The 21,045-nt window shown below is 34.8% G+C and overlaps 2 protein-coding genes across 33 annotated transcripts; both read right to left on the bottom strand.

Annotated features, from left to right (window-relative positions):
- Positions 1-1,258: 1,258 nt before the first annotated feature.
- Positions 1,259-2,344, bottom strand: LOC112779933 (lectin-like). Its single transcript, XM_025824282.3, has one exon. The coding sequence runs from the start codon at positions 2,201-2,203 to the stop codon at positions 1,418-1,420; it is 786 nt and encodes a 261-aa protein (XP_025680067.1). The 5' UTR covers positions 2,204-2,344; the 3' UTR covers positions 1,259-1,417.
- Positions 2,345-10,461: 8,117 nt separating this feature from the next.
- On the bottom strand, positions 10,462-19,389 carry LOC112776481 (uncharacterized). 32 transcript variants are annotated; one of them, XM_072227354.1, is made up of 15 exons: positions 17,163-17,744; positions 16,740-16,881; positions 16,172-16,227; positions 15,988-16,074; positions 15,472-15,737; positions 15,199-15,344; positions 15,027-15,118; positions 14,851-14,928; positions 14,376-14,626; positions 13,839-13,993; positions 13,667-13,741; positions 12,471-12,650; positions 12,058-12,205; positions 10,991-11,085; positions 10,462-10,792 (listed from the first exon to the last, which is right to left on the bottom strand). In XM_072227354.1, the coding sequence occupies exons 7-10, from the start codon at positions 15,046-15,048 to the stop codon at positions 13,892-13,894; spliced, it is 453 nt and encodes a 150-aa protein (XP_072083455.1). In that variant the 5' UTR covers positions 15,049-15,118; positions 15,199-15,344; positions 15,472-15,737; positions 15,988-16,074; positions 16,172-16,227; positions 16,740-16,881; positions 17,163-17,744; the 3' UTR covers positions 10,462-10,792; positions 10,991-11,085; positions 12,058-12,205; positions 12,471-12,650; positions 13,667-13,741; positions 13,839-13,891. The 32 variants fall into 32 exon arrangements, 31 of the variants coding, with proteins under 31 accessions (XP_072083455.1, XP_072083449.1, XP_072083443.1 ...); XM_072227348.1 differs by lacking the exons at positions 16,740-16,881; positions 17,163-17,744 and adding an exon at positions 18,817-19,389 and having other exon boundaries at positions 15,480-15,737; positions 15,954-16,074; XM_072227342.1 differs by lacking the exons at positions 16,740-16,881; positions 17,163-17,744 and adding an exon at positions 18,817-19,389 and having other exon boundaries at positions 14,376-14,637; positions 15,480-15,737; positions 15,954-16,074.
- Positions 19,390-21,045: the final 1,656 nt, after the last annotated feature.

A 21,045-nucleotide genomic window follows, 5' to 3' on the forward strand; every position in this document is an offset into this window, starting at 1 on the left:
TGAAGATTATATGCACATAACATTATTATTGTCCAACTAGCAAACTATGCATGCCACACACATTTTAAAGCACAACATAAAAATATTGGTGTATAATATAAAAATTTTGGTGTGCAGTATATAAATTTTTAAAAGATTAGATGTCTATAATAATATTGATATTGAATCAACAAAATAGGCACAATACAAAAATTTTAATGTACAATACATAAATTTTTTAAAGATTATATACTCAAAATATTGACTCACTCAACAAACAAAATACATATATTATATACAAAAATTTATATGTAATGTGCAAAGAATTTTATATTAATAAATTATGTGCTATGTAGTACAATTAATAAGTTTTTATACTCTTCAAAAAAATTTATCCCCCGATGAAGCATGTGATACATGCACACATTTTTTTTCATTGACGTTCTGGCACTTTGATTGAATTTGGTTATAAAAAAAGGCAATTATTTCCATGAAGATGTCAAAAACATCTTCTTATGATGATTCTTGTTTAAAAAGTGTAACTTATTTATTTAGCAACACTTTAAATAAATGTAACACTTTTACTTCAAATAAGAAAGGGGGCCTGAGAGCTAGAAATAGGTTACGCAAGCAGCAAGTAGGCTTATTGGAATACCAGCCCTTCCTGCAGACAGATAAGCCGGAGCTAGTGTACATAGTCGGGTTATTAAGTTAGCGCTAAGATCCGGAGGAATTGAATTTTCTACTTGATCTGGGAACTGACTATTGAATCCAATCCGAAGTCGGAAAGAAGTAAGTCTATTGTGTTACGAAAGCCGTAACTAATAACTACCAATAGGAGGTAGCCCATATCTCTAAGAATCTCTTCCTAATCCCAGGGGAAGAACTTCAAAAACCCCTTCACAATTGGAACTTCGAACTACCGTAACTCCTAATAAATCCAATAAGCCTGGGTGGGCTACAATCTATCATTCAATGGTCAAAATGATGTATCTTCACATGATGATAATCATTAAATCTTCATTGGAGTAGCTACCATAAAAAAAATTCGTACGTGTAACATCACCAAAATTTTAAATATTAAAACATAAACATTTAATCTTGAATTTAAAATTATAAATTTAAACATTAAAATTGATAAATATTAATTAACTAAAAATTAGTGCACTAAACTTTCTCCTTTATATTTCTCCTAAAAAATCATATATACCTCTATCTTTTTTTTTTCTTTTCCTTGACATGTGTCACTTTTCCTAACGAAACGAAAACAACAGAAAAGTACAAAAATAAAAAAGCATCTTATTAGGAAGAGTTCATTGTTCATAGATATATTACATAGAAGGCAGTAACACCACAAGCACAGTGCAGTATTCACATACACAATGGACAGTCACATGTACTTGTCCTTATTATTATTATGTAGCGTCATGCCCAATCATTACACAACACTTGCAATACCACCTTTCTCAACCTTGAAGCTTTTCCCTAAAATTGAACCAAAAGACCAAGATATTATGTTATTAATTTGTGAGTACTGTCCAGTGGCACCAGAGAACCCTACCCTAACTTGTTCAGGAAGAACAGTGGTCAAATCTATGTCATGAGTGAAGTCCACGTTGTAACCATTACGGTAAGAAGCATAAACTCTAAGAGTCTTGGCATTGGGATCATAGAATATTGTTACCGCCACCGGTTCTCCATTTTGAAAGTCCCATTCAGCGGTAACTTCCGACTTAATAGAGTTCACATCAATTCCGATGTGTTTGTAATCGGGATCCCCGAGATTGAGATTAGGGTACGTATCAAATTCAACAGCAACAACTTTGTCAGATGTGGATTTAAAACCAACGAGCTCTTTGCGCGTGTTGTTGAGCGCATTCGAGGCGCTAAAGAGGCCAAGGTAGCCACCACCGGAGTTAGGAGGGATAGTAGTATCCGGCGAAGCGAGGAAGAAGGTAAGGCCGTCACCCGGGGTATCAGAAGGTGAAGAAATGAGGAAGATAAAGGAGGTGAATATGGATGCTACTCTTCCGGTGGATTTATCGTAGAGCGAAATGGGTTCGGAGTACAAGGCTCGGCCGACACTACCTCCTTGTGGGACGCCACTGCTGTCAACCCTAGTGAGTTGCAAGGCTCCGTTGCTTGAAAAGGAAGTGTCGCCTTGGATGATGAGATTCTCGTTAGTTACTTTGATCGAACCTGTCGAAGAGGAAAGTGGTGACATCCGCTGAGTTCACACTGTGAAGTAGGATGAGGAAGATGGCCACGGAGGCAAGAAGGGGAAGGGATAAGGGTATTTTGGAGTTAGACGCCATGGCTGGTACGTATAAAGTGGAAATAAGTATAACACCGCAGAATAAGTTATGTTTAGTGTGGGTTGCAAGTTTAGTGCTAATTTATTGGGTATATATAGAGTGGGTGACACTCCGTGACAGTAGGTTCAAGGCGCATGATGCATGCAAAACGTTACTTCTGTAAATATTAAAAAAAATGTTACGTGGATATTAAAAATTAATTATTAAATTAATTAATTATATATTTATATATGTAATTTAATTTTTTTAATATATATTTTATATTTTAATGTGTATTTTATATTAATAAATAATTTAAATGATTGATTTTAGTGTATATTTAATATAATTGTAAATATATAATATTAAAAAATATTGTGTATTTTAGAAATTCTAATAGCTGTTAATATATGCGTGTAAGTGAGAATATTTTATTTAAATAAATTAAATAAATATATTAATTATTGAAATAAATAATTTTAAAAATTATTATTAAAATTCGTCCCAAACTTAATTTTCTTTACATTACAATGTAAAGGAGATAATTTTGCATGTATTTTGTCTATATTGTAAATGAGATCAGACATATGCATGTGATACGTATATATTTCGTTTACAGTGTAAATGAGATATGTGCAAAGTTATCTCGTTTAGACGGTAAACGAGATACGTGTTAAATCAATACATTTACAATATAAACGAGATACAATAAGACAAATTTTCAGCAGCGGTAAAAGAATATGTAACCCTTGTCATTCTCTACATACATTTCATATCTTCTTCTCTCCCGTTTATCTCACAAAAGAAGGCAGAAATCGCCAGTAATAGCGTATACATAGTTGTGTGTGTTTACTCCGAATTATCGTATGAGAAATGGCGACAGTAGGTGATATTTGAGTGTGAGAATTCGATATTCTTGTGCACTCGGCGTGTAAGTTCGTTATCCGAGTTGAAGAGTTTGATATTGAACAACCTTGGTGGCATAGGAACGAGGGAGGTCAGAAGGGTGGGGTATAGGTTGCTAGCACTGTTGGGTAATGGAGTTTTTCGATTTCGACTATTTCGACTTCTAGAAGACGAGCATATGCGACTCATGTTTGACATTCAAGGAAGAATAATGGCAGAACAAGTGATGGAGCTGTCTGCCAAGGTTGGAGATGTTGGTGGTGGTGGTTCTATACACTCGACCTATGTGCAAGAAGACCGACCTCTTGCACCACCCATTCATGTTGGCATTCTAGTGGAAGACATGGAGGTGGGTGAGGAAGACTCCGACGAAGAATACGTTGTTGATAGTGATTTTCCTGAAGGGGGCTACGAGGAGGAATTTGTACTAGAGAAGCCCACCGAGATAGCGGTGTGCCATGTTTTGCCTCCGCCCCCCACCCAATTCCGATGCTATCAGATGCGCCAAGTCACTATCATACATTGGATATGGACACCATGCATGAGAGAACTTCGTTTTCCAACACGGGAGAAGAGGATTACAACCTATACAGTGGTGTAGATTTTCAGGTTGGTCACAGATTCAAATGCCGAGATGCATTGATACAGAGTGTGAAGAACTATAGTATTCGCAGTGGTGCTGAGTACCAGGTGATCAAATCGGACCGATTAAAGTACTATGTGCATTGCCGTCAAGCTGCAAATGAGTGTCCATGGAGTCTCCGTGTTGTCCTTCAACAGTACCTCGGATACTGGTGAGTTCAAGTTTAATTGAGGCATACTTACTCATTTATGGTTGCTATATATTAATTAGTTTCCAACCATGGTTGTTTTATTTCGTTAGGGAGGTCCGTATGGTTGGTGGAGCGCACACTTGTTTAGCACCCACCATGTTCCAAGACTATCGACAGTTGGATAGCAGTTTTATCTGCAAGGTCATCTTGCGGTTGATACAGTTCTACTCATCCGTCAGTATCCTTGTCCTGTAAGGTGCAGTCCAACAGAGTTATCACTTCAAACCCTCCTACCAAAAGGTGTGGATGGCGAAGCAAAAGGTAATTGCTCATATCTACGGGAATTGGGAGGAGTCATACAACAAGGTGTCAAAACTGCTTCAGGCGCTACAGAGTTGTTTTTCGGAAACTATTTGTGAGCTACAGGCCGTAATCAGGGAGATGATGGCCTCACCCCACGGGAGATGGAACGTGTGGGTCTCCAAAGGCCATCACTCCACGAATGCCGTAATCAGAGAGTTGTTGAAATCTCTGAGAGACACCATGTCGCTGAATCCAGCCTCCCTCAGATACAGGACGATGGCATCGGGTGGAGGAAGCTCACTTGCCGGTTGAGGAGAAAGAGAGGCCTCTGACAAAAAAATATATATTTACAATTATTAAAAAATAAATAATTGGATAGGTCCACTAACAACTCCGCCTATATTACACTTGTGGTACATAGCCGGTCCCAAGCCCGGATAAAGGAGGAGGGTTGTGTTAGGTCTTCGACAACCAACATAAAAACATAGTCGAATCCCATGACATGAATCAAAGACATTATTGTTCTAAAGCTAGGTCGTTGCCCAGAAGCAACGCGCTGTATGGCTCAAGTACGGTGTCAAATGAGCAAGAGCCGCTGCATCAATGCCCGGATGTAGTGTTAAATGAGTAAGAGTTCCCGCGTTTTCGTGAATGGACAAGGGTAAATAAGCTAGTTCACAAAGTAAAAAGTAAAGGTCGGAGTGACAGAAGGTTGAGATTTAGGACATAGAACATAGACACTCTAACAGAAAAATCCATGGAGGTGGTGGACACCATGACAAGGAGAAAGATTAACATTACGTGCCTACAAGAAACAAAATGCGTTGGTGCGAAGGCTAGGAAGTTTGATACATTCGGTGTCAAACTTTGGTATACAGGAAAGGTGAAGAATAGGAATGGAGTTGGTATTATTGTGGTTAAGCAGTGGAAGAAGGACGTAGTGGATGTCAAGGGGGTGGAAGATTGGATCATCTCTATCAAACTTGTGGTGGAGGGAGGTGCTTTCATGTGATTAGCACCTATGCACCACAAGTGGGTTCGGACGAATAACACAAGATAAGGTTTTGGGAGGATCTAGAGAGTTTGGTCCAAGACATACCTTCGGGAGATAAGATTGTCTTAGGAGGAGATTTAAATGGCCATGTTGGAAGAGACGTGACTGGGTATGAAGGTATTCAGGGAGGCCATGGTTTCGGGGTGATCAATGCCGATGGTAAAACTATTTTGGACTTTTCCTCAACCTTTGACCTTCTCATCGCAAATACATGTTTTAAAAAGAGAGACGAACATCTTATAACCTATAAGAGTGGCATGAAAAGTTCTCAAATCGACTTCTTCTTATTGAGGAGAGTCGACCGAAAATTTTGTATTAATTGTAAAACTATCCCGGGAGAGAATTTGACAACACAACATAGGATGCTCGTCATGGATTTGTGCATTGAGCAAAAGTTGAGGAAAAGACATCATACGAAGAACCCAAGGACGAGATGGTGGCGGATGAAAGGTGAGGAACAAAGAAGTTTCCTAAGACGGGTAGGAGAAGAGGCAAAATGGGATGCAAATAGAAGCGCGGAAGAGATGTGGAGGGAGATGGCAGAAGTTATTAGAAGAACAGCAAAAGAAAGTTTTGGTGAATCTAAAGGAATAGAACTAAGAGACAAGGAGTCTTGGTGGTGGAATGCGAGTGTACAAGAAAAGATAAAGATAAAAAGGGAGTGCTTTAAAGAGTGGTCTTTATGCCGCAATGCAGATAATTGGGAAAAATATAAGGCGGCTAAAAAAGAGACAAAAGTGGCTGTAAGTGAAGCAAGAATAAGAGCATATGAGGGTCTCTACCAGTCTTTGGGCACGAAAGAAAGAGAAAAAGGTATATATAGAATCGTAAAGAGCCGTGAAAGAAGAACGAGAGATTTGGACCAGGTTAAGTGCATAAAGGATAAGGATGGAGAGGTGCTGGCTCAAGAGGAGAAGATTAATGAAAGGTGGAAGAGATACTTCTACAAGTTATTTAATGAAGGACATAAGACTCTTCCGAGCCTTGGTCGGTTATGCACAAGGGAAGAAGATCAAAACTTTGACTACTATCGAAAGATTTGAGACTTCGAGGTAAAAGAGGCTCTAAAGCAGATGAAAAATGGCAGGGTAGTAGGACTTGATAATATCCCGATTGAGGTTTGGAATGGCCTTGGAGAAAAAGGCATCAACTGGTTAACCAAGCTTTTTAATGAGATTTTAAGGTCAAAGAAGATGCCTGATGAGTGGAGAAAGAGCACATTGGTACCTATCTACAAGAATAAGGGGGATATACAAAGTTGCGGTAACTATAGAGGGATCAAGCTCATGAGCCATACTATGAAGTTATGGAAAAGGGTGATAGAACGGAGGTTGAGAAAAGAGACACAAGTAACAGAGAACCAATTTGGATTTATGCCAGGCAGATCCACTACCGAAGCGATATACCTGTTAAGAAGGATGATGGAGAGGTATCATAGTAATAAAAGAGACCTACATATGGTGTTTATTGATTTGGAAAAAGCGTATGATAGGGTGCCAAGGGAGGTCTTATGGAAGGTTTTAGAAAAGAGGAGAGTAAGGATCGCATATATACGTGCAATTAAAGACATGTACGATGGGGACACAATTAGTGTGAAGACTTAAGGTGGTGTGACAACGGAATTTCCTATTGGTATAGGATTACACCAGAGATCATCCTTAAGTCCATACCTTTTCACATTAGTCTTGGAAGTACTCACAGAGCACATCCAAGAGCCTGTGCCATGGTGTATGCTTTTTGCCAATAATATCGTCCTTATGGGAGAGTCAAGAGAAGACCTAAATAAGAAGTTGGACTTATGGAGAGAAGCTCTAGAAGTGTATGGTCTATGCGTAAGCCATAGCAAGACAGAATATATGGAATGCAAGTTCAGTCTGAGAAGGGAAAATCCTAATATAGAGGTGAAGATTGGAGAAAACATCCTATAAAAATTTAAAAGTTTTAAATATCTTGGGTGCATCATACAGGATAATAGAGAGATTGAACAGGATGTAAATTATAGGATCCAAACAGGTTGGTCAAAATTCGGAGTGCATCTAGTTTTATATGCGACAAAAAAGTGCCTTTAAAACTTAAAAGTAAATTCTATCGCACTGCTATAAGACCGATTATGCTATATGGTACGGAGTGTTGGGCGGCCAAAGGGGAGCACGAACATAAGCTGAGTGTGGCAGAGATGAAGATGTTGAGATGGATGATTGGTTATACGCGATTGGATAAAATAAGGAACGGGGATATAAGAGAGAGTTGGAGTAATACCCATTGTGGAAAAGATGGTAGAATCGCATCTCAGGTGGTTTGGACATGTGGGAAGAAGACCGACAGAACACCTAGTTAGGAGAGTGGATGAGATGGAAGATGGACAAGGGGTAAGAGGCAGAGGAAGACCTAAGAAGACCATCCATGAGGTGGTCAAACGAGATCTACATGTAAACGGTTTCTCTGTAGACATGATACATGACATAGCTTAATGGCGTCGTTTGATTCATGTAGCCGACCCCACCTAGTGGGACAAGGCTTTGTTGTTGTTGTTGTTGTTTGTTGTTGTTGGATAGGTCTATCAACATAGCAAATTGTCTTTACTATTCTACGCATAATCCTAACAGAATCTTACACGTATGTACAAGCTGGATTTATGCCGACACGACATTCTCTGTGACTATGTATTTTCTTAACTAATATACATTTTCTCATTCCATTACATGAATTTAAAACATTCAATAAAGTTATTAACAATGTAACCAACAAAGTCTGACCTAACTTAATAATCTAATTATCAAATTTGGCTAGTTATTAACTAAATTAATAATTATGTAGTAACAACCTAATACAGAAAAAATAATTAGAGTTCCAAATTTCAATCAGTGACATATTCCTAGTAATACAAACTGTATAGTAGTTCTTACCAAGTATCCTAACTATGGCTACATATATACATATATATTTATACGGGATTGCATAAAAGTTAACATATCAAAACTAACCTCAAAGTCCTTTGTCCCGGCGTAATGCCAAGTCTCATTCAGCTGGTTGATGTCCCGATCACTACCTTCTGTGTACGTCATCATCGTATTACTCGATAATATAGATAGAAATGGGTAAAAAAGAGAAAAAAAGTGATCGAAAAGTTGAAATTGGGGTCTAAAATTTTATTGTCAACGACATATATTTATAGCCGTCGACAAGCTTTATCTCATTTACAGTGTAAACGAGATATGTACAAAAGTATCTCGGTTACACTGTAAACGAGATAAGATTTAGAGACGAATTTCGATAATAATTAAAATTATTTATTTCAATAATTAATATATTTATTTAATTTATTTAAATAAAAAATCCGTGTAAGTGATTGTAGTGTATTTTAGGAATTTTAACTGTCCGTTAATAAATTTATTCGTATTTATTATTTTAAAAAAATGATAAATTAAAGTTAATTATTAAAATAATATAACGTGATTCAACAATAGTTTAATCTATAATATTCAAAATATATAAAATATAGTCACCGAAAAAAAAAAATATATATATATATATATAAAATATTATTATAATATAAATCAACAAAATTTATTATTAATATAAGTGATGATAGATTGGTACTTTTTTGTTGCATGCATGGTGTCCGATTCCGATCACATCATATGGGTATGCAGATTTCTTCTTAGCAAAAATTATTATCCGTAGTCGCGCCCCAGGGGGGTTGTTTTGGGGTGGTTAATGCAGATTTCTTCTTAGCAAAAATTATTATCCGTAGTCGCGCCCCGGGGGGGTTGTTTTGGGGTGGTTAACGCCATAATGACCTTCCCAAATTAATAATTTTACATATAAAATTTTTTTATTTTTATATTTTTGGGAAAAGGAACGGAGTGTTAATGACCTTTCCAAATTAATAATTTTACATGTGAAATTTTTTAATTTTGTATTTTGGTCCTCTCTTAATTTTTTTAGCCTCTTAATTTTTATATTTTAGACTTAGATTATAAATATTTTTTATCTATTATCTATCTTATTATTTATACTAATGTGATAGCCTACTAAAATCCAATATATAATACATAATGAGATTTAAAATTTAGAGTAGATCATCCAATTACTTCATAAACATATTAAATAAGCAAAAAAATTTTACGTGCCTCCTTTTTCTTTTCCTCCTCTTTGTCTTTCTTTTTCTTCTTCTTCTTTTAAATTTACACACACAAGTTCTTCTTCTGCTTCCCTCCTCCTCCTCCTCCTCCTTTTCCAATGTTGCGTCTTCTTCTTTTTCTTTCTCTTTTTCGTTATCATCATCATTACGTATAACACCAACATTTTGCTAACATCTTTACACTACAAGAAAAACATCCATTTAGGTACATTTAAAAAGTGTAGCCAAAAGTAAAAAAAAAATGATGCCTTAGGCTAAGGCTATGCTTTTTCGAGCTACGGAGACGCTTTAGTGGGGGATGCCTATTCCGCCGTTGCCTATTCTTAAAGGCTACGCTTTTCTGCACCAAGGACTACGCTTTTGGCATTTGGGAATAGGAGGAGTGCTAGGGGACTAGCAACTTTTGTATTTCGTAACCATCAATTGGCCATCAATAGTATTTTTAATGGTGTGAGATTAAATCCAATGGTGTGAGATCATTCAATTCTCTTTTGATGGTTAAATGTTGGCTAATTTTTTTAAAAGTTGCTGGCCCCCTAGACTTTCCCTGGAAAGAGGGTGCGCTTTTCAAGTGATGCTGTACAAGACTAAAGGCTACGCTTTTCAGCTTCCATTTTTACCAGAATAGGCTACGCTTTTCAGTGCTACTACATCACCTGTAAAGCGTAGCTACGTTGTATACTATGGCTACTCTTTATAAGTGTAGCCTTAGGTCCCTCATTTTTTTTGTATACTATAGTTACTGTATATAAGTGTAGCCTTAGGTCCCTTATTTTTTTCTGTATATATATATATATATATATATATATATATATATATATATATATATATATATATATATTTATATATAATAATAATAATAATAATCTAATAATTATTAATAGAACATAATATTTAGTAATATGATTACATGTATAATAATTCTGCATTTTTTATTAAATAAATTAAATATTATAAAATAAAAATAAATACATAATTATACTAAATATTTTCTTTAAATAATAAAAATGATCTCTAACCAAAATATATTTATAATAATAATCTAAAAATACTAGAATGAAGTTAATTGTGAATATTCATACATCTCACACTAAAATAAGCATAGCCATATCAAAATAACCATACTACCACTTAGAATTTACTACTAATAGTCTACAAAAAACATATCCTACATAAGTATCTTTTAATAAAAGTCATTAGTCAACTAACCATATATGTAACCATTCCCAACATTACTCTATCTTAGCCAATAAACCACAATTAACTTGACGATATTCCGCAATCCATAAATCTCTTTCTCTTGTTTCTGCTACTTGTTCTCCATATTTCCAAGTTTATCCTTCAAAGTTGTCAAAAACTTGTTCTATAATTTGATCATATTCAAAAACTTGTTTATCAATGCATTGTGTACATTTTGAGTGAGTCAAACTTGAATTTTCATTTTTGACAAGATCTAATAGCACAATCATTTCACAACATATTAAGAATGTAGAGCTGACAATATAAAAAAAGAATAAATAAATAAAAGGGTAATTACCGCTTGGAGAAATTACTATCAGAGGTGATAGTGATCTTGTTCTTCTCACGGAAGACAGTGACAGAATCACTAAGAGCACCAACTATGCCACCAACCTTAATCAAAGTATGGAAAAAAGACAAACACAGTAAAATTTGTATCACCAAATAAATAAATAATTACAGATCAATTAAACAAGTGCAGTATCTGAAATAAATAAATGTAGATCCATTATTTTACTTATTTATTTATTGTTAACTTTGAAATCAAGGCTGCTAAATTCCCTTACCCAAATTTTAGAAAAATATATGTTGGTTTGAATGAGGTTGGAAACAAAGGCTATTTATGCAAAATCATACACTCACCCAGATTTATGAACTTGAAATAAATAAATCAAATTAGACATAATAAATAAATTAATAACAGTGACAAGCATACAGAAACCCAGAATCAATCTTATTCCTTTTTGTATGAATTAAGAGTGAAATCAATCAACTACACTAAGCAGCAAAATGCGCACTCATACAAAGCTTTTCGTCAATGGAGGCAACGTTGAGATCTAAAATAGCATTGATCTCTTTCACTTTTTAATGTAGCACAGCACAAAGCAAAAATCAAAGAAAACACAACAAGTGATTTCACTCAGCAATCCCTTGATTTCTATCAAAGATTCTAACAATAGTTTTCTGTGGGCAGCATCTCTCTATAATAAATCCTTCAAGATTTGGTTCTCTCACAAAAATTCCAGAGTTTTAAAATCCATTTTGATCAAAACACAAATCAAATTGCTTAATTGATTAAAGTACTTTTTCGTCCAGCTGCTAGTCTCTCTTGCAGACTGTCATCACATCATATAAGATCTAGAAGAAAAGCCACTGTTTGTTGAGCAATGGGCAGCAACAATAACTGGAAATCTCACAAACCAGTCGCGGCTATCGTCGGTGAAAATCTCACAATAGAAACAAAAATTGGTAATAACAACAAGGTGGTCTACAAGACTTGCATGTTAAGAACATTAACAAGACACATAAAACTATAGAAGCAAACTTCAGGAAGACCTGCGAATATCGAAAAACAAAATAACAAACCTTTTATCAAGACTGTAGGCCCTGGATTTCAAAAATTTATCTTGGCTTATTACGCCTTCTAAAGTCTTTGGAAGAGTAGGAAGTTTGAGTGCCTTAAGTTGTCGTATATCCAAGTAAGTTTCAAAGAAGTACATAAAGATCATAAACCCTGAAAATTGATTAGATGAAAAAAATAAATCAGGTATATCCTATATGTTTCTGACATATAATATTACCACAATCATACACAAATTAAAATAATTTTTAGATGGGGCACAAGACAACTCAAAGTTTCTTTCCAGTTCATTTTAATTTCGTGCAACAGTAACTTGCAAAGTAGTACAACACGAAATGGAAAATCCAAACTGACAATGAGTCCAACTCATTTATTAAACAAATTTTGGCAAGGAACTGGTAGGCAGAAACCATAATACCTGACTTCAATTACTCATCCACAGCCCAGTCAAGGGCTTTCTGAGCTGGTTTGATCAATGGAGGATGCTCGGGGCTAAAGAAATACAGGTCAGATTTTTCAAGTAGCTTTACTATTTTTTTCGGTACTTTGAAAAGAGAAATTCCATTGGCTCTCAAGAATTTTGCAGCTTTACTTGTTCCTAAAAGAATACAAAAAAAATTTATGTTAGTGCTTATGAGTAGAAGAAACACTACTACATAATTGACTTTTACTAACATTTAAAAAATGTTACCAAATCATATTAAAATGTTAGCTATGTATATTAGTAACATTTTAACAAATGTTAAATATACCCTATGTTACTAAAGAGTTTTATTAACATTTTTCTAAAGATTTAATAACATTTAATAAAAATGTTACAATAGACCTTTCTTAGTAACACTTAAAGAAATGTTACAATAAATATATTTTGTAACACTTAGAAAAATGTTACCATAGATATTTTTTATAACACTTAAAAAATGTTACAATAGATATTTTATGTAACACTTAGAAAAATGTTACCATAGATATTTTTTGTAACACTTCAAAAAATGTTACCATAGATATTTTTTGTAACACTTAAAAAATATTACAAAAGATCTTTAGTAACATTTTTTTTACTTATATTATACTATTTTTTATTTTTTATTTATATTATACATAATATAAATATACTAAAATTAATTACTACAACATGAAATATTTCATTAAATTCACAAAATAAAATTTTTATAGCCTCTTTTATTAATCAATAATCATTGTACAAATTTTCTTCGTGATGCAAATAAAATGGAAAAAGAAAAAATACTTATAGCACTTAAACTCTATAAACATTCCATATAAAAAAGAAAAGAAAAAGTGATACTATGTACATAAAAAACTTAGTCCTTATACTAATCCTAGAAAAATGTATTTATCTGCTTGACTAGCTCATCGCTGCGACGACTTATTACCATTCCCTTAAACTAGTCAACCAAGTTCATCTGATGCACATCAAACAAAAAAGCAATAAGAACTCATATAGTGGGCAGAAATAAAACCTGAAAATTTCTACTTTGGCGAGTTAACTGATAAATCACATAGCAATTCTACTTGAATAATTCAGAAGCCAAGTACAAAAGAAAAGCATTTATTAGTCAGCGAGATTTTTATATCTATTAGCAAGATCTATACCTTGTCTATTTCAATATCTGACAATTGATTCAATCCAACAATATAAATATTCATAAACAAGGCAGCTACCACAGCCTGAAACGAAGAAAACTCTAAAATGCATTACTAGACTAGAAGGAAATAACAGAAACTTTTAGCCATTTAAGAGAAACAACACACTTCAGTGGCTCACCTCCAACACACCAGTAAAAAATAGAGGAGATATGTATGATGATTTCTGCACTGCTAGGAGTGACAATGTCTTGGCTTAAGACAGCTGGGTAAGGCATGGCTGAAAGGAGAATCCCAAAGTTGCTCATGGTACTGGTACTTGCTTGACTCCTGCAACTGTAGCAAACAATGAAAAGAATAAAAACACATGCTAAAGCTTGAACTGTTAATCATCATAGCTAGAATGAACAAGACATCCTTACATCACGCATCAGAAAAATGAACCCTCAATCTTAAGACATTTTGAACTCAAAACAGTTATAGTAAAAAACTTTCAAGTTAGATTTTGAAAATAAACAAATAAATACATGCAGCAATTTTCTTAAATTAAGCTGTTAGTTACTAATCATACTGTCAACTAGCAAGCAAAAAACCTCTAGTCTTAATCTAAAATCTAAATGACTATCACATATAGATCGATAATAAAAATGAGATGATGAAAATTTAACGGATGCAAAATATACTTATGATTTTACTCATAAAAAAAAAGCAAAATTACCTCCTTCAGACCAACATTTTGATAAATTTCTGTCAAATTGTTGAAATCTTTGTAGCCAAGCTGGACAAGTTCCTTCACAAAGATTCTAGGAGAGCTTTGAAGCACTTTCAAATCATCAAAAATCAAGTACATGGCTTCTCCTTTAACAAATGCTCCATCCTCATGACGATGAGTAACTTCACTACTGGAATCATTCACCATTATCTTCAGTTCTTTGTCCATCGGGTTCCCACATTTGATGCAAGTAACACCTGAAAAAGCACTTAACAACAAAGAATTACTTCTCTTATAATAATTACTACAATGTTTGGATGTTCCTCAATGAGTTCATGTTAGTGAACTGCAGAAATGATAATCCCACAGAAACTGAAACATGCAAAGAGCAATTGTCATCAAAAGATAGATAATTGAAGCATAGATAGGCTCCAATGAAATCGAAGGTGAAATGAATTAAACGGTTGTAGCTTATACTCACCTACAAGACCAAATAGAATGCAGTGTGCAGCTGCAAAAATAGGTAAGGGTATTGATGCAAAGAAAGCTCCAAATTTTCCTGAAGAGGTATATTGTGCTTTGTAAGAAAAAATCATGAAATAAACTGTCAAAATAAATTTAGTTAAGACCAATGTTGCCCCACAGTTTACTACTCACCTAACATTGAGAAGAATATCATAAAGCCCGCTGAAATTTGAATGACCCTTCAACTTCCAACGCGAGTGCTTCCAAGGAGTCCCACATTCTCTCTGTCATGATCCTAGGAGAATCAAATTTGTGTCCTATAATAGTGAAACTGGAAACTAGGAACATGAAGAATTGCACTTACACAGAAACTGATGAACCAGTTGCGGCTCCTAAAAGTCCATTTAGCAGTATTCCAATTCCCTGCCAGCCAATACCACGGCTTAGAACATGTGAAGGAGGTGGTATTGCACTTGCCAGTCTTGATGCAACTTTGTATGCCCCAGTTGACTGTGAAAGGTTTTCCTAATTTATTTAGTCAACTATGAAGCTCAAGTATTGATACAGAATATGAACATGATATTAGAAATTCCAAGACACCATAATAGTTACTATAAGGAATGAGATCATCTCTAACCCTCTTACTCTTCCTTCTAGTTAACTTAGGAACATTCTTCTTAAGAGGGTGAAATGGTTGAAATGGCATCCTTGAGCCTTTCTTGAGAAGCTTGAAGAAATCACGCCATTGGTTGTTAGCATTTGAACCACCACTTCCTGGTAGAGCCTCGGAATCAGAAGTGCTTGCTTAACAAGTGGTCACCCCATAAGTTGTTCGAATGCTGTCCCGGCAGTTAGGATATCATCATAACTACCTGACTGGGTAATTTTCCCTCCCTCCATCACCTAGAACATATTTTGTGACATTTGACATGAATTAGTCTCTAATATGTAATGGAATATAACACTAAAATTGTATCAAGTGGTCAAGAGAAAGCTAAAGAGTTTAACAAAAATGCTACATCTTGACCCAAAACATTAAAATGAATAACCTATGCTTTGTTTCAAATTTATATCATTCACTTAAGTCAAACTTAACCAATGTGAGATTAAATGACTCACACTTGAAATCTCAAAAAAAATTGAGATACTTTACTAGGATTTTATCAACTTCTGAGAGAAGCTCCACTTGATGAGTCACTAGAATGATTGTTTTTTTCCTAAGAACTGTCATGACACATTCCTGTAATTTCATAAATGTAAAAAACATTAGTTTATTTCAAATATATTAGGCCTATAATTTTGTTGTGATTGAGAATCCAAAGTGAAATCTTTCTTACATTGAATAAATGAGCAGCAGTGTGCGCATCAACTGCACTATGGAATGCCATTTAACCTGTTGTGCATTATCATGAAATGCCATTTAAGGATAAGAAAAAATTTGTAAGATACTAAAATGATAAGGTAAACAATCAAAATAGTTGGGACACTGATCCCTGATCCCAATGAACATTACCTACAATGAAAGAGGGAAGTGTTTTTCAAAGAAAGTGGTTCTGCCCCAACAAAATCCCACTAAGAGAAATGCCTCAAGTTCAAATCTCACTAATCCCTCAATTGAGTTTGATAACACAAATTCAACTCATACTCTTTAAATAAAGCAAGAATAATCCAAAACACATTTGCACTTTTTATGGCATAAAATAAATTCTTTGTTATTCATAATCATTAGTCTCTTTTATTATTAGAATTTCCTTATTTTAATATATAACAGAAACTCAATGAATTCACATCATTTAGGAATATATCTAGGCAAGTTCTATTCAACTTAATTACAAATGAATTTATAGGAATGACCAATAGGTATAAGTGTAACATGTATGGTAAAAGAAAGTATAACATGCATACTGATTAGATCTGCATATGAATCTATCTCTTTTTTTGCTTTCTCAATTAAACCAGCTTTGGAATATGAATCTATCTCTTTTTTTTGCTTCCTCAATTAAACTCAAGACCGTGTTAGCAAGGATGGAACGAGATCAGGTTTTTCCTAAAAAATAACCAAATGTCAAATAAGGAGAATAATTATGATGGAACAATCTAGCTTGAGATTAGAACATTTAGGCTTGTAAGCCACAGTTGCAACAATCACATTAGGTTAAGCACAAAAACAAATTCTAAGAAAGAAAAAAAAATAGAGAGAAACAAGTGCAAAAAATTGAATATGAACTATAAGGATTGAAAGATTCAGATCTCAATTGAAATCAGCAAGGGATGGAAAATTAAAATCAGATTGAATCGAATGAATTAAAGAAAAGAGAAAATCCTTACCAAAATCGGGATTGAAATCGAGAAAAAGAATTGGAATTTGGAGAATGAGTCACGCTGAGATCATAAAGCCTTGACTGAGAAGAAGAATATGATCTGATTGAGGTTAATAATTGGGATAAACTTGATTGAGAAGAGAACAAAAATTCGATCGGTAAGAAGTGGAGAGTGAACAAAATGTGATGAAAGTGGCTCTATTTTAGACCCGTGAAATATGACAAAAAAAAGAGAATCATCACCCCCTTGGTATATTTGGTGACATTTCTATCTGAATTTTTTTTAAAATATCTTTTCTAATATTTATGAAATAAATGTTGCTAAAGGTGTAATTTTATTAGTATAGCTAACATTTTAAAAATATTACATAAAAAGTGTTAGTAAATGTCTAAACTCCAGTAGTGAAAGGCACAGAGCTATAAATTTAGAAAATGGATTCATTCAACTTCATGAAATCAAGATGGAAGGACATTTCTTTCTGATCAGCGCTAAGACAGCACACACTTCAGGATTTCTGTTTAAGACTGAAGTTGGAAATCAAATTTCATTCAGTATCCAATCCAAATTCTGACCTGACCTTCCCACGATCTACAACCATCAAATTTTACCATTGCATTTTTATTTATTCAAAGAAGATCATATTGCTCTTGTTTCAAATACTGCAACAAAACTCTACATCATTCTAACATCCTCGCACTTGGTTCTTGCACAAAATAACCAAATACCTTAAAACATAACTTCGATACAAGTAATTCCCAAAGAGGAAACATATGAAGCAAACGGTAATGCAATTGGATAAGTTCACTGCCAGTAGCATTAAGCAAGCTACAACTGAAATTTATAAGACACAATTATGCATTCAATCAATGGATACTGCACAAGTCCAGTGGCTGAATCACAGCCTTCATGGCAAAACACAAATCAAGCATGGTATCACTATATATTACTGAAATTTCAAAAGGCATCCAATTACAACAAGTTAAGTAAGTGGTATTGATTAGCACCTGACATGTTAAGTAAGTGAATAAGTGTGAGTATCAAAATTGTTTAAGGTGGAGTTAATGTCAAAAATAAAAACCAGACAAATTGATTTCACAATTTATATATTACATGCAAACTTTTTATTTTACTTATTTATTTATTGTTAACTTTTTATTTCTTTTTTTGCAATTTGCATAATTCTATTCTCTATTATCATAAATTCAAATTTAAAAACTATATTTGGATCTACTAAGAGTAAGAAACCAAATTTAGAAACAAAAAAATGATTCAAGGAAAATCTGATAATGCAGGAAACAAGTGCTGCTAAATTGTCAAAAAGCAAGCTGCGTGAGAACTTGAACAAACTACAGGTAAAATATTTTGGTTTAACACAAAAATGCAGAACACAAAAAGAGAAGCATGTTCTTCATTTTTCACATTTCACTGTAAGGACACTATTCTATTCTTTATTAGAAGGTAGGATAAACATAAAAAATTACTAATCTAACAATACTCACTAATCTGTTAAACCACGCATCTTCATCAACAACAACATGCATGTTATCAAATCACAATTCGCAAACCCATATTTCACAGATTAAAACCCCCAAATTAAAACTCCTAAAATCGGAACCCTAAACCTCTGAAATTTCATAACCAAATAGAAATCAATACATACATATTCAATGATGTGAGCACAGAGAAGACGATGATGAGAAGAACGGTGAAGAAGGGCGATGGTCAGTGCAGCAATAGTGACGATCAACAGCGACGGTGACTGGCGGTGAGTGGTTACTGGGTGGCGACGATCACCAGCGACGGTGAGAAATTGAGAATGGCGAAGGTGAGGGTTACAGAGATGATGATTGAACTAAAAGGGGAAGGACGATGAGAAGCACAGAGATGACGATGTTGAGGGCGGCACAGCTCAATGCAGGAGGGCGAAGAGGAGCGACAGTCAGTGGCGATGTGGTGAGTGAGGGTGGTGAGTGGTGAGTGTGTGGCGATGTGGCGATAGTGAGTGGTGCGTGTGGTTCTTCACGATGGTAAGAGGGTTTCAGAAAGGGGATAAAGGCATTTGATAACAAAAATTTCAGAGAGGGTTTCAGAGAGGGTTCTTCGCGATGATGAGTGATGAGCTTTGGAGGGAACAAAAATTTCATTAAGTGTTGTGAGTTTGCTTTCGATCGGGAAAAAGAGGAAAAGCACTCATTAGGCATCACTTTTGAAGCACACCCAAAACTTAACAAATAGGCTACCCTCAAAAAATGCTCTCTTTGATACAAAAAGTGGACCCATAGATATCAACATACGGCTACGCTTTATAAGTGATTTCTATAATACCTAAGGCTATACTTTTTAAATGATGCCAAAATTGTGTTTCCTTTTCTCTTAAAAATAGGCAACACTGAGAAAAGTGTAGCCTATTCATAGAATAGGCTACACTTTTCAAATGTAGCTTGTAACACCCTACCACACTGAGCTTTACGCTCAAGCCGTAAAACAAAGGTGGTGTGGTATTATGACTTCTACAACATAATGTATACGTATAATAGCAGAAAGAGTATAATATACAAGGAGCCTTGAAGAATAGATGAAATAAAAGTCGCGGAATAAAATCGCAACGCTCAAGAAACAAGTTAACTTGCGTGCTAAGAAAACTATAACTATCGAACATAAGATACTAAAAGTAGGAATAGAGTGCCAAAGATACAAAATAACAAGCTCCTAACTCAGCCCGTGAAGTCAAGGCTGGCCAGAGAATATTTACACAGATATATATATATATATATATATATATCCAAAACCCGAATGTACATAAACAAAGTCTTGTTTCTCCATAAGCTTCTAAGAGGATCAAAAGGAACAAGTTATGCGGAGAGAAAGCTAAGTACATATATAAACAACACTATACAACAAAATAACCCGATAACCACTTCGCTTCAAAAGTCCAGATGCCTCTCGACCTGCATCTGAAAATCAACAACACAGTATGGGATGAGAACCAGAGGTTCTCAGTATGGTAAAGGTGCCACACACATAAGATATAAGGTCCTGGGAATGCCAGAGGCAATCCTAGAACGCCGACATTCAGATTATAGAGCTTAAAGTATTAAACAGAAGCCATAAAAAGTGGTTTTTTAAAAGTATCTAAGCCTAACTTCACTTAATCTTAGATCTAAGTCCCATACTGCCATTCCTCCATACCTCTATCTCCGTCAGTATTTCACAGACAAATAAACAGATAAAGGCAAACACAAGAAGGGTACAAATACTGCAGGTAACAAATATACATTTAATATGGCAAGCACACTTAGGCACACCCAATTAATACACAAACAAGTAATTTAAGTAGTATGCACATGATGCATGCCTGTCCTATGGCTGATGAGTCTCATCTGTCGGTTATCAAGCCAACCTGACAAGTCCAATTTGCTAAACCTTTGGACTGTCCCCCGACGTGCATCCCCATGAGTCTATGCATAGCTTTTACTCATGCATATATCAAATCGCTCAATGGGGGTACTATTCTTGGGAATTTATAAGTGCCCGGTCACCCTTACGTCGTAGGGTCAACAGAGTATCGAGTTCTTAACCTGATACACGTGGTGGCAAGCCACGGTACTTTACCCAGGGAGTCTCGTATCTCATATCATTTAATCATTCAAGCCAAGTATCATACATGATCATCCGTAACATTTCATAATCAATTCATCATTTTTCAGCTTTACTTCACCTCCAAGTTATCCCCATTTCCTAGCTTCATCTGATTATCAGGTTTAATACTACTTTTTGTGACTAAAGGAATGAAAATAGAGGTTTTAGAAGTTTGAAATAGGGTTTAAAACTCAAAAATCATGTTTGCTGGAACAGGGGCCACGCGTACACGTGGGAGAATAAAAATTGC

Source organism: Arachis hypogaea, chromosome 19 (genome assembly GCF_003086295.3).
Source record: "Arachis hypogaea cultivar Tifrunner chromosome 19, arahy.Tifrunner.gnm2.J5K5, whole genome shotgun sequence".
Classification (NCBI taxonomy): domain Eukaryota; kingdom Viridiplantae; phylum Streptophyta; class Magnoliopsida; order Fabales; family Fabaceae; genus Arachis; species Arachis hypogaea.

Excerpts from the sequence above, each read along its gene's own strand:
- LOC112779933 (XM_025824282.3), bottom strand. The coding sequence starts at position 2,203 with ATGTCACCACTTTCCTCTTCGACAGGTTCGATCAAAGTAACTAACGAG.
- LOC112776481 (XM_072227337.1), bottom strand. The coding sequence starts at position 15,540 with ATGCCATTTCAACCATTTCACCCTCTTAAGAAGAATGTTCCTAAGTTA. Across the intron at positions 15,360-15,479 it reads TAAGTTAACTAGAAGGAAGA|GAAAACCTTTCACAGTCAAC; the intron begins GTAAGAGGGTTA and ends TAAATAAATTAG. Across the intron at positions 13,994-14,375 it reads AAAATGTTGGTCTGAAGGAG|TTGCAGGAGTCAAGCAAGTA; the intron begins GTAATTTTGCTT and ends TGTTTGCTACAG.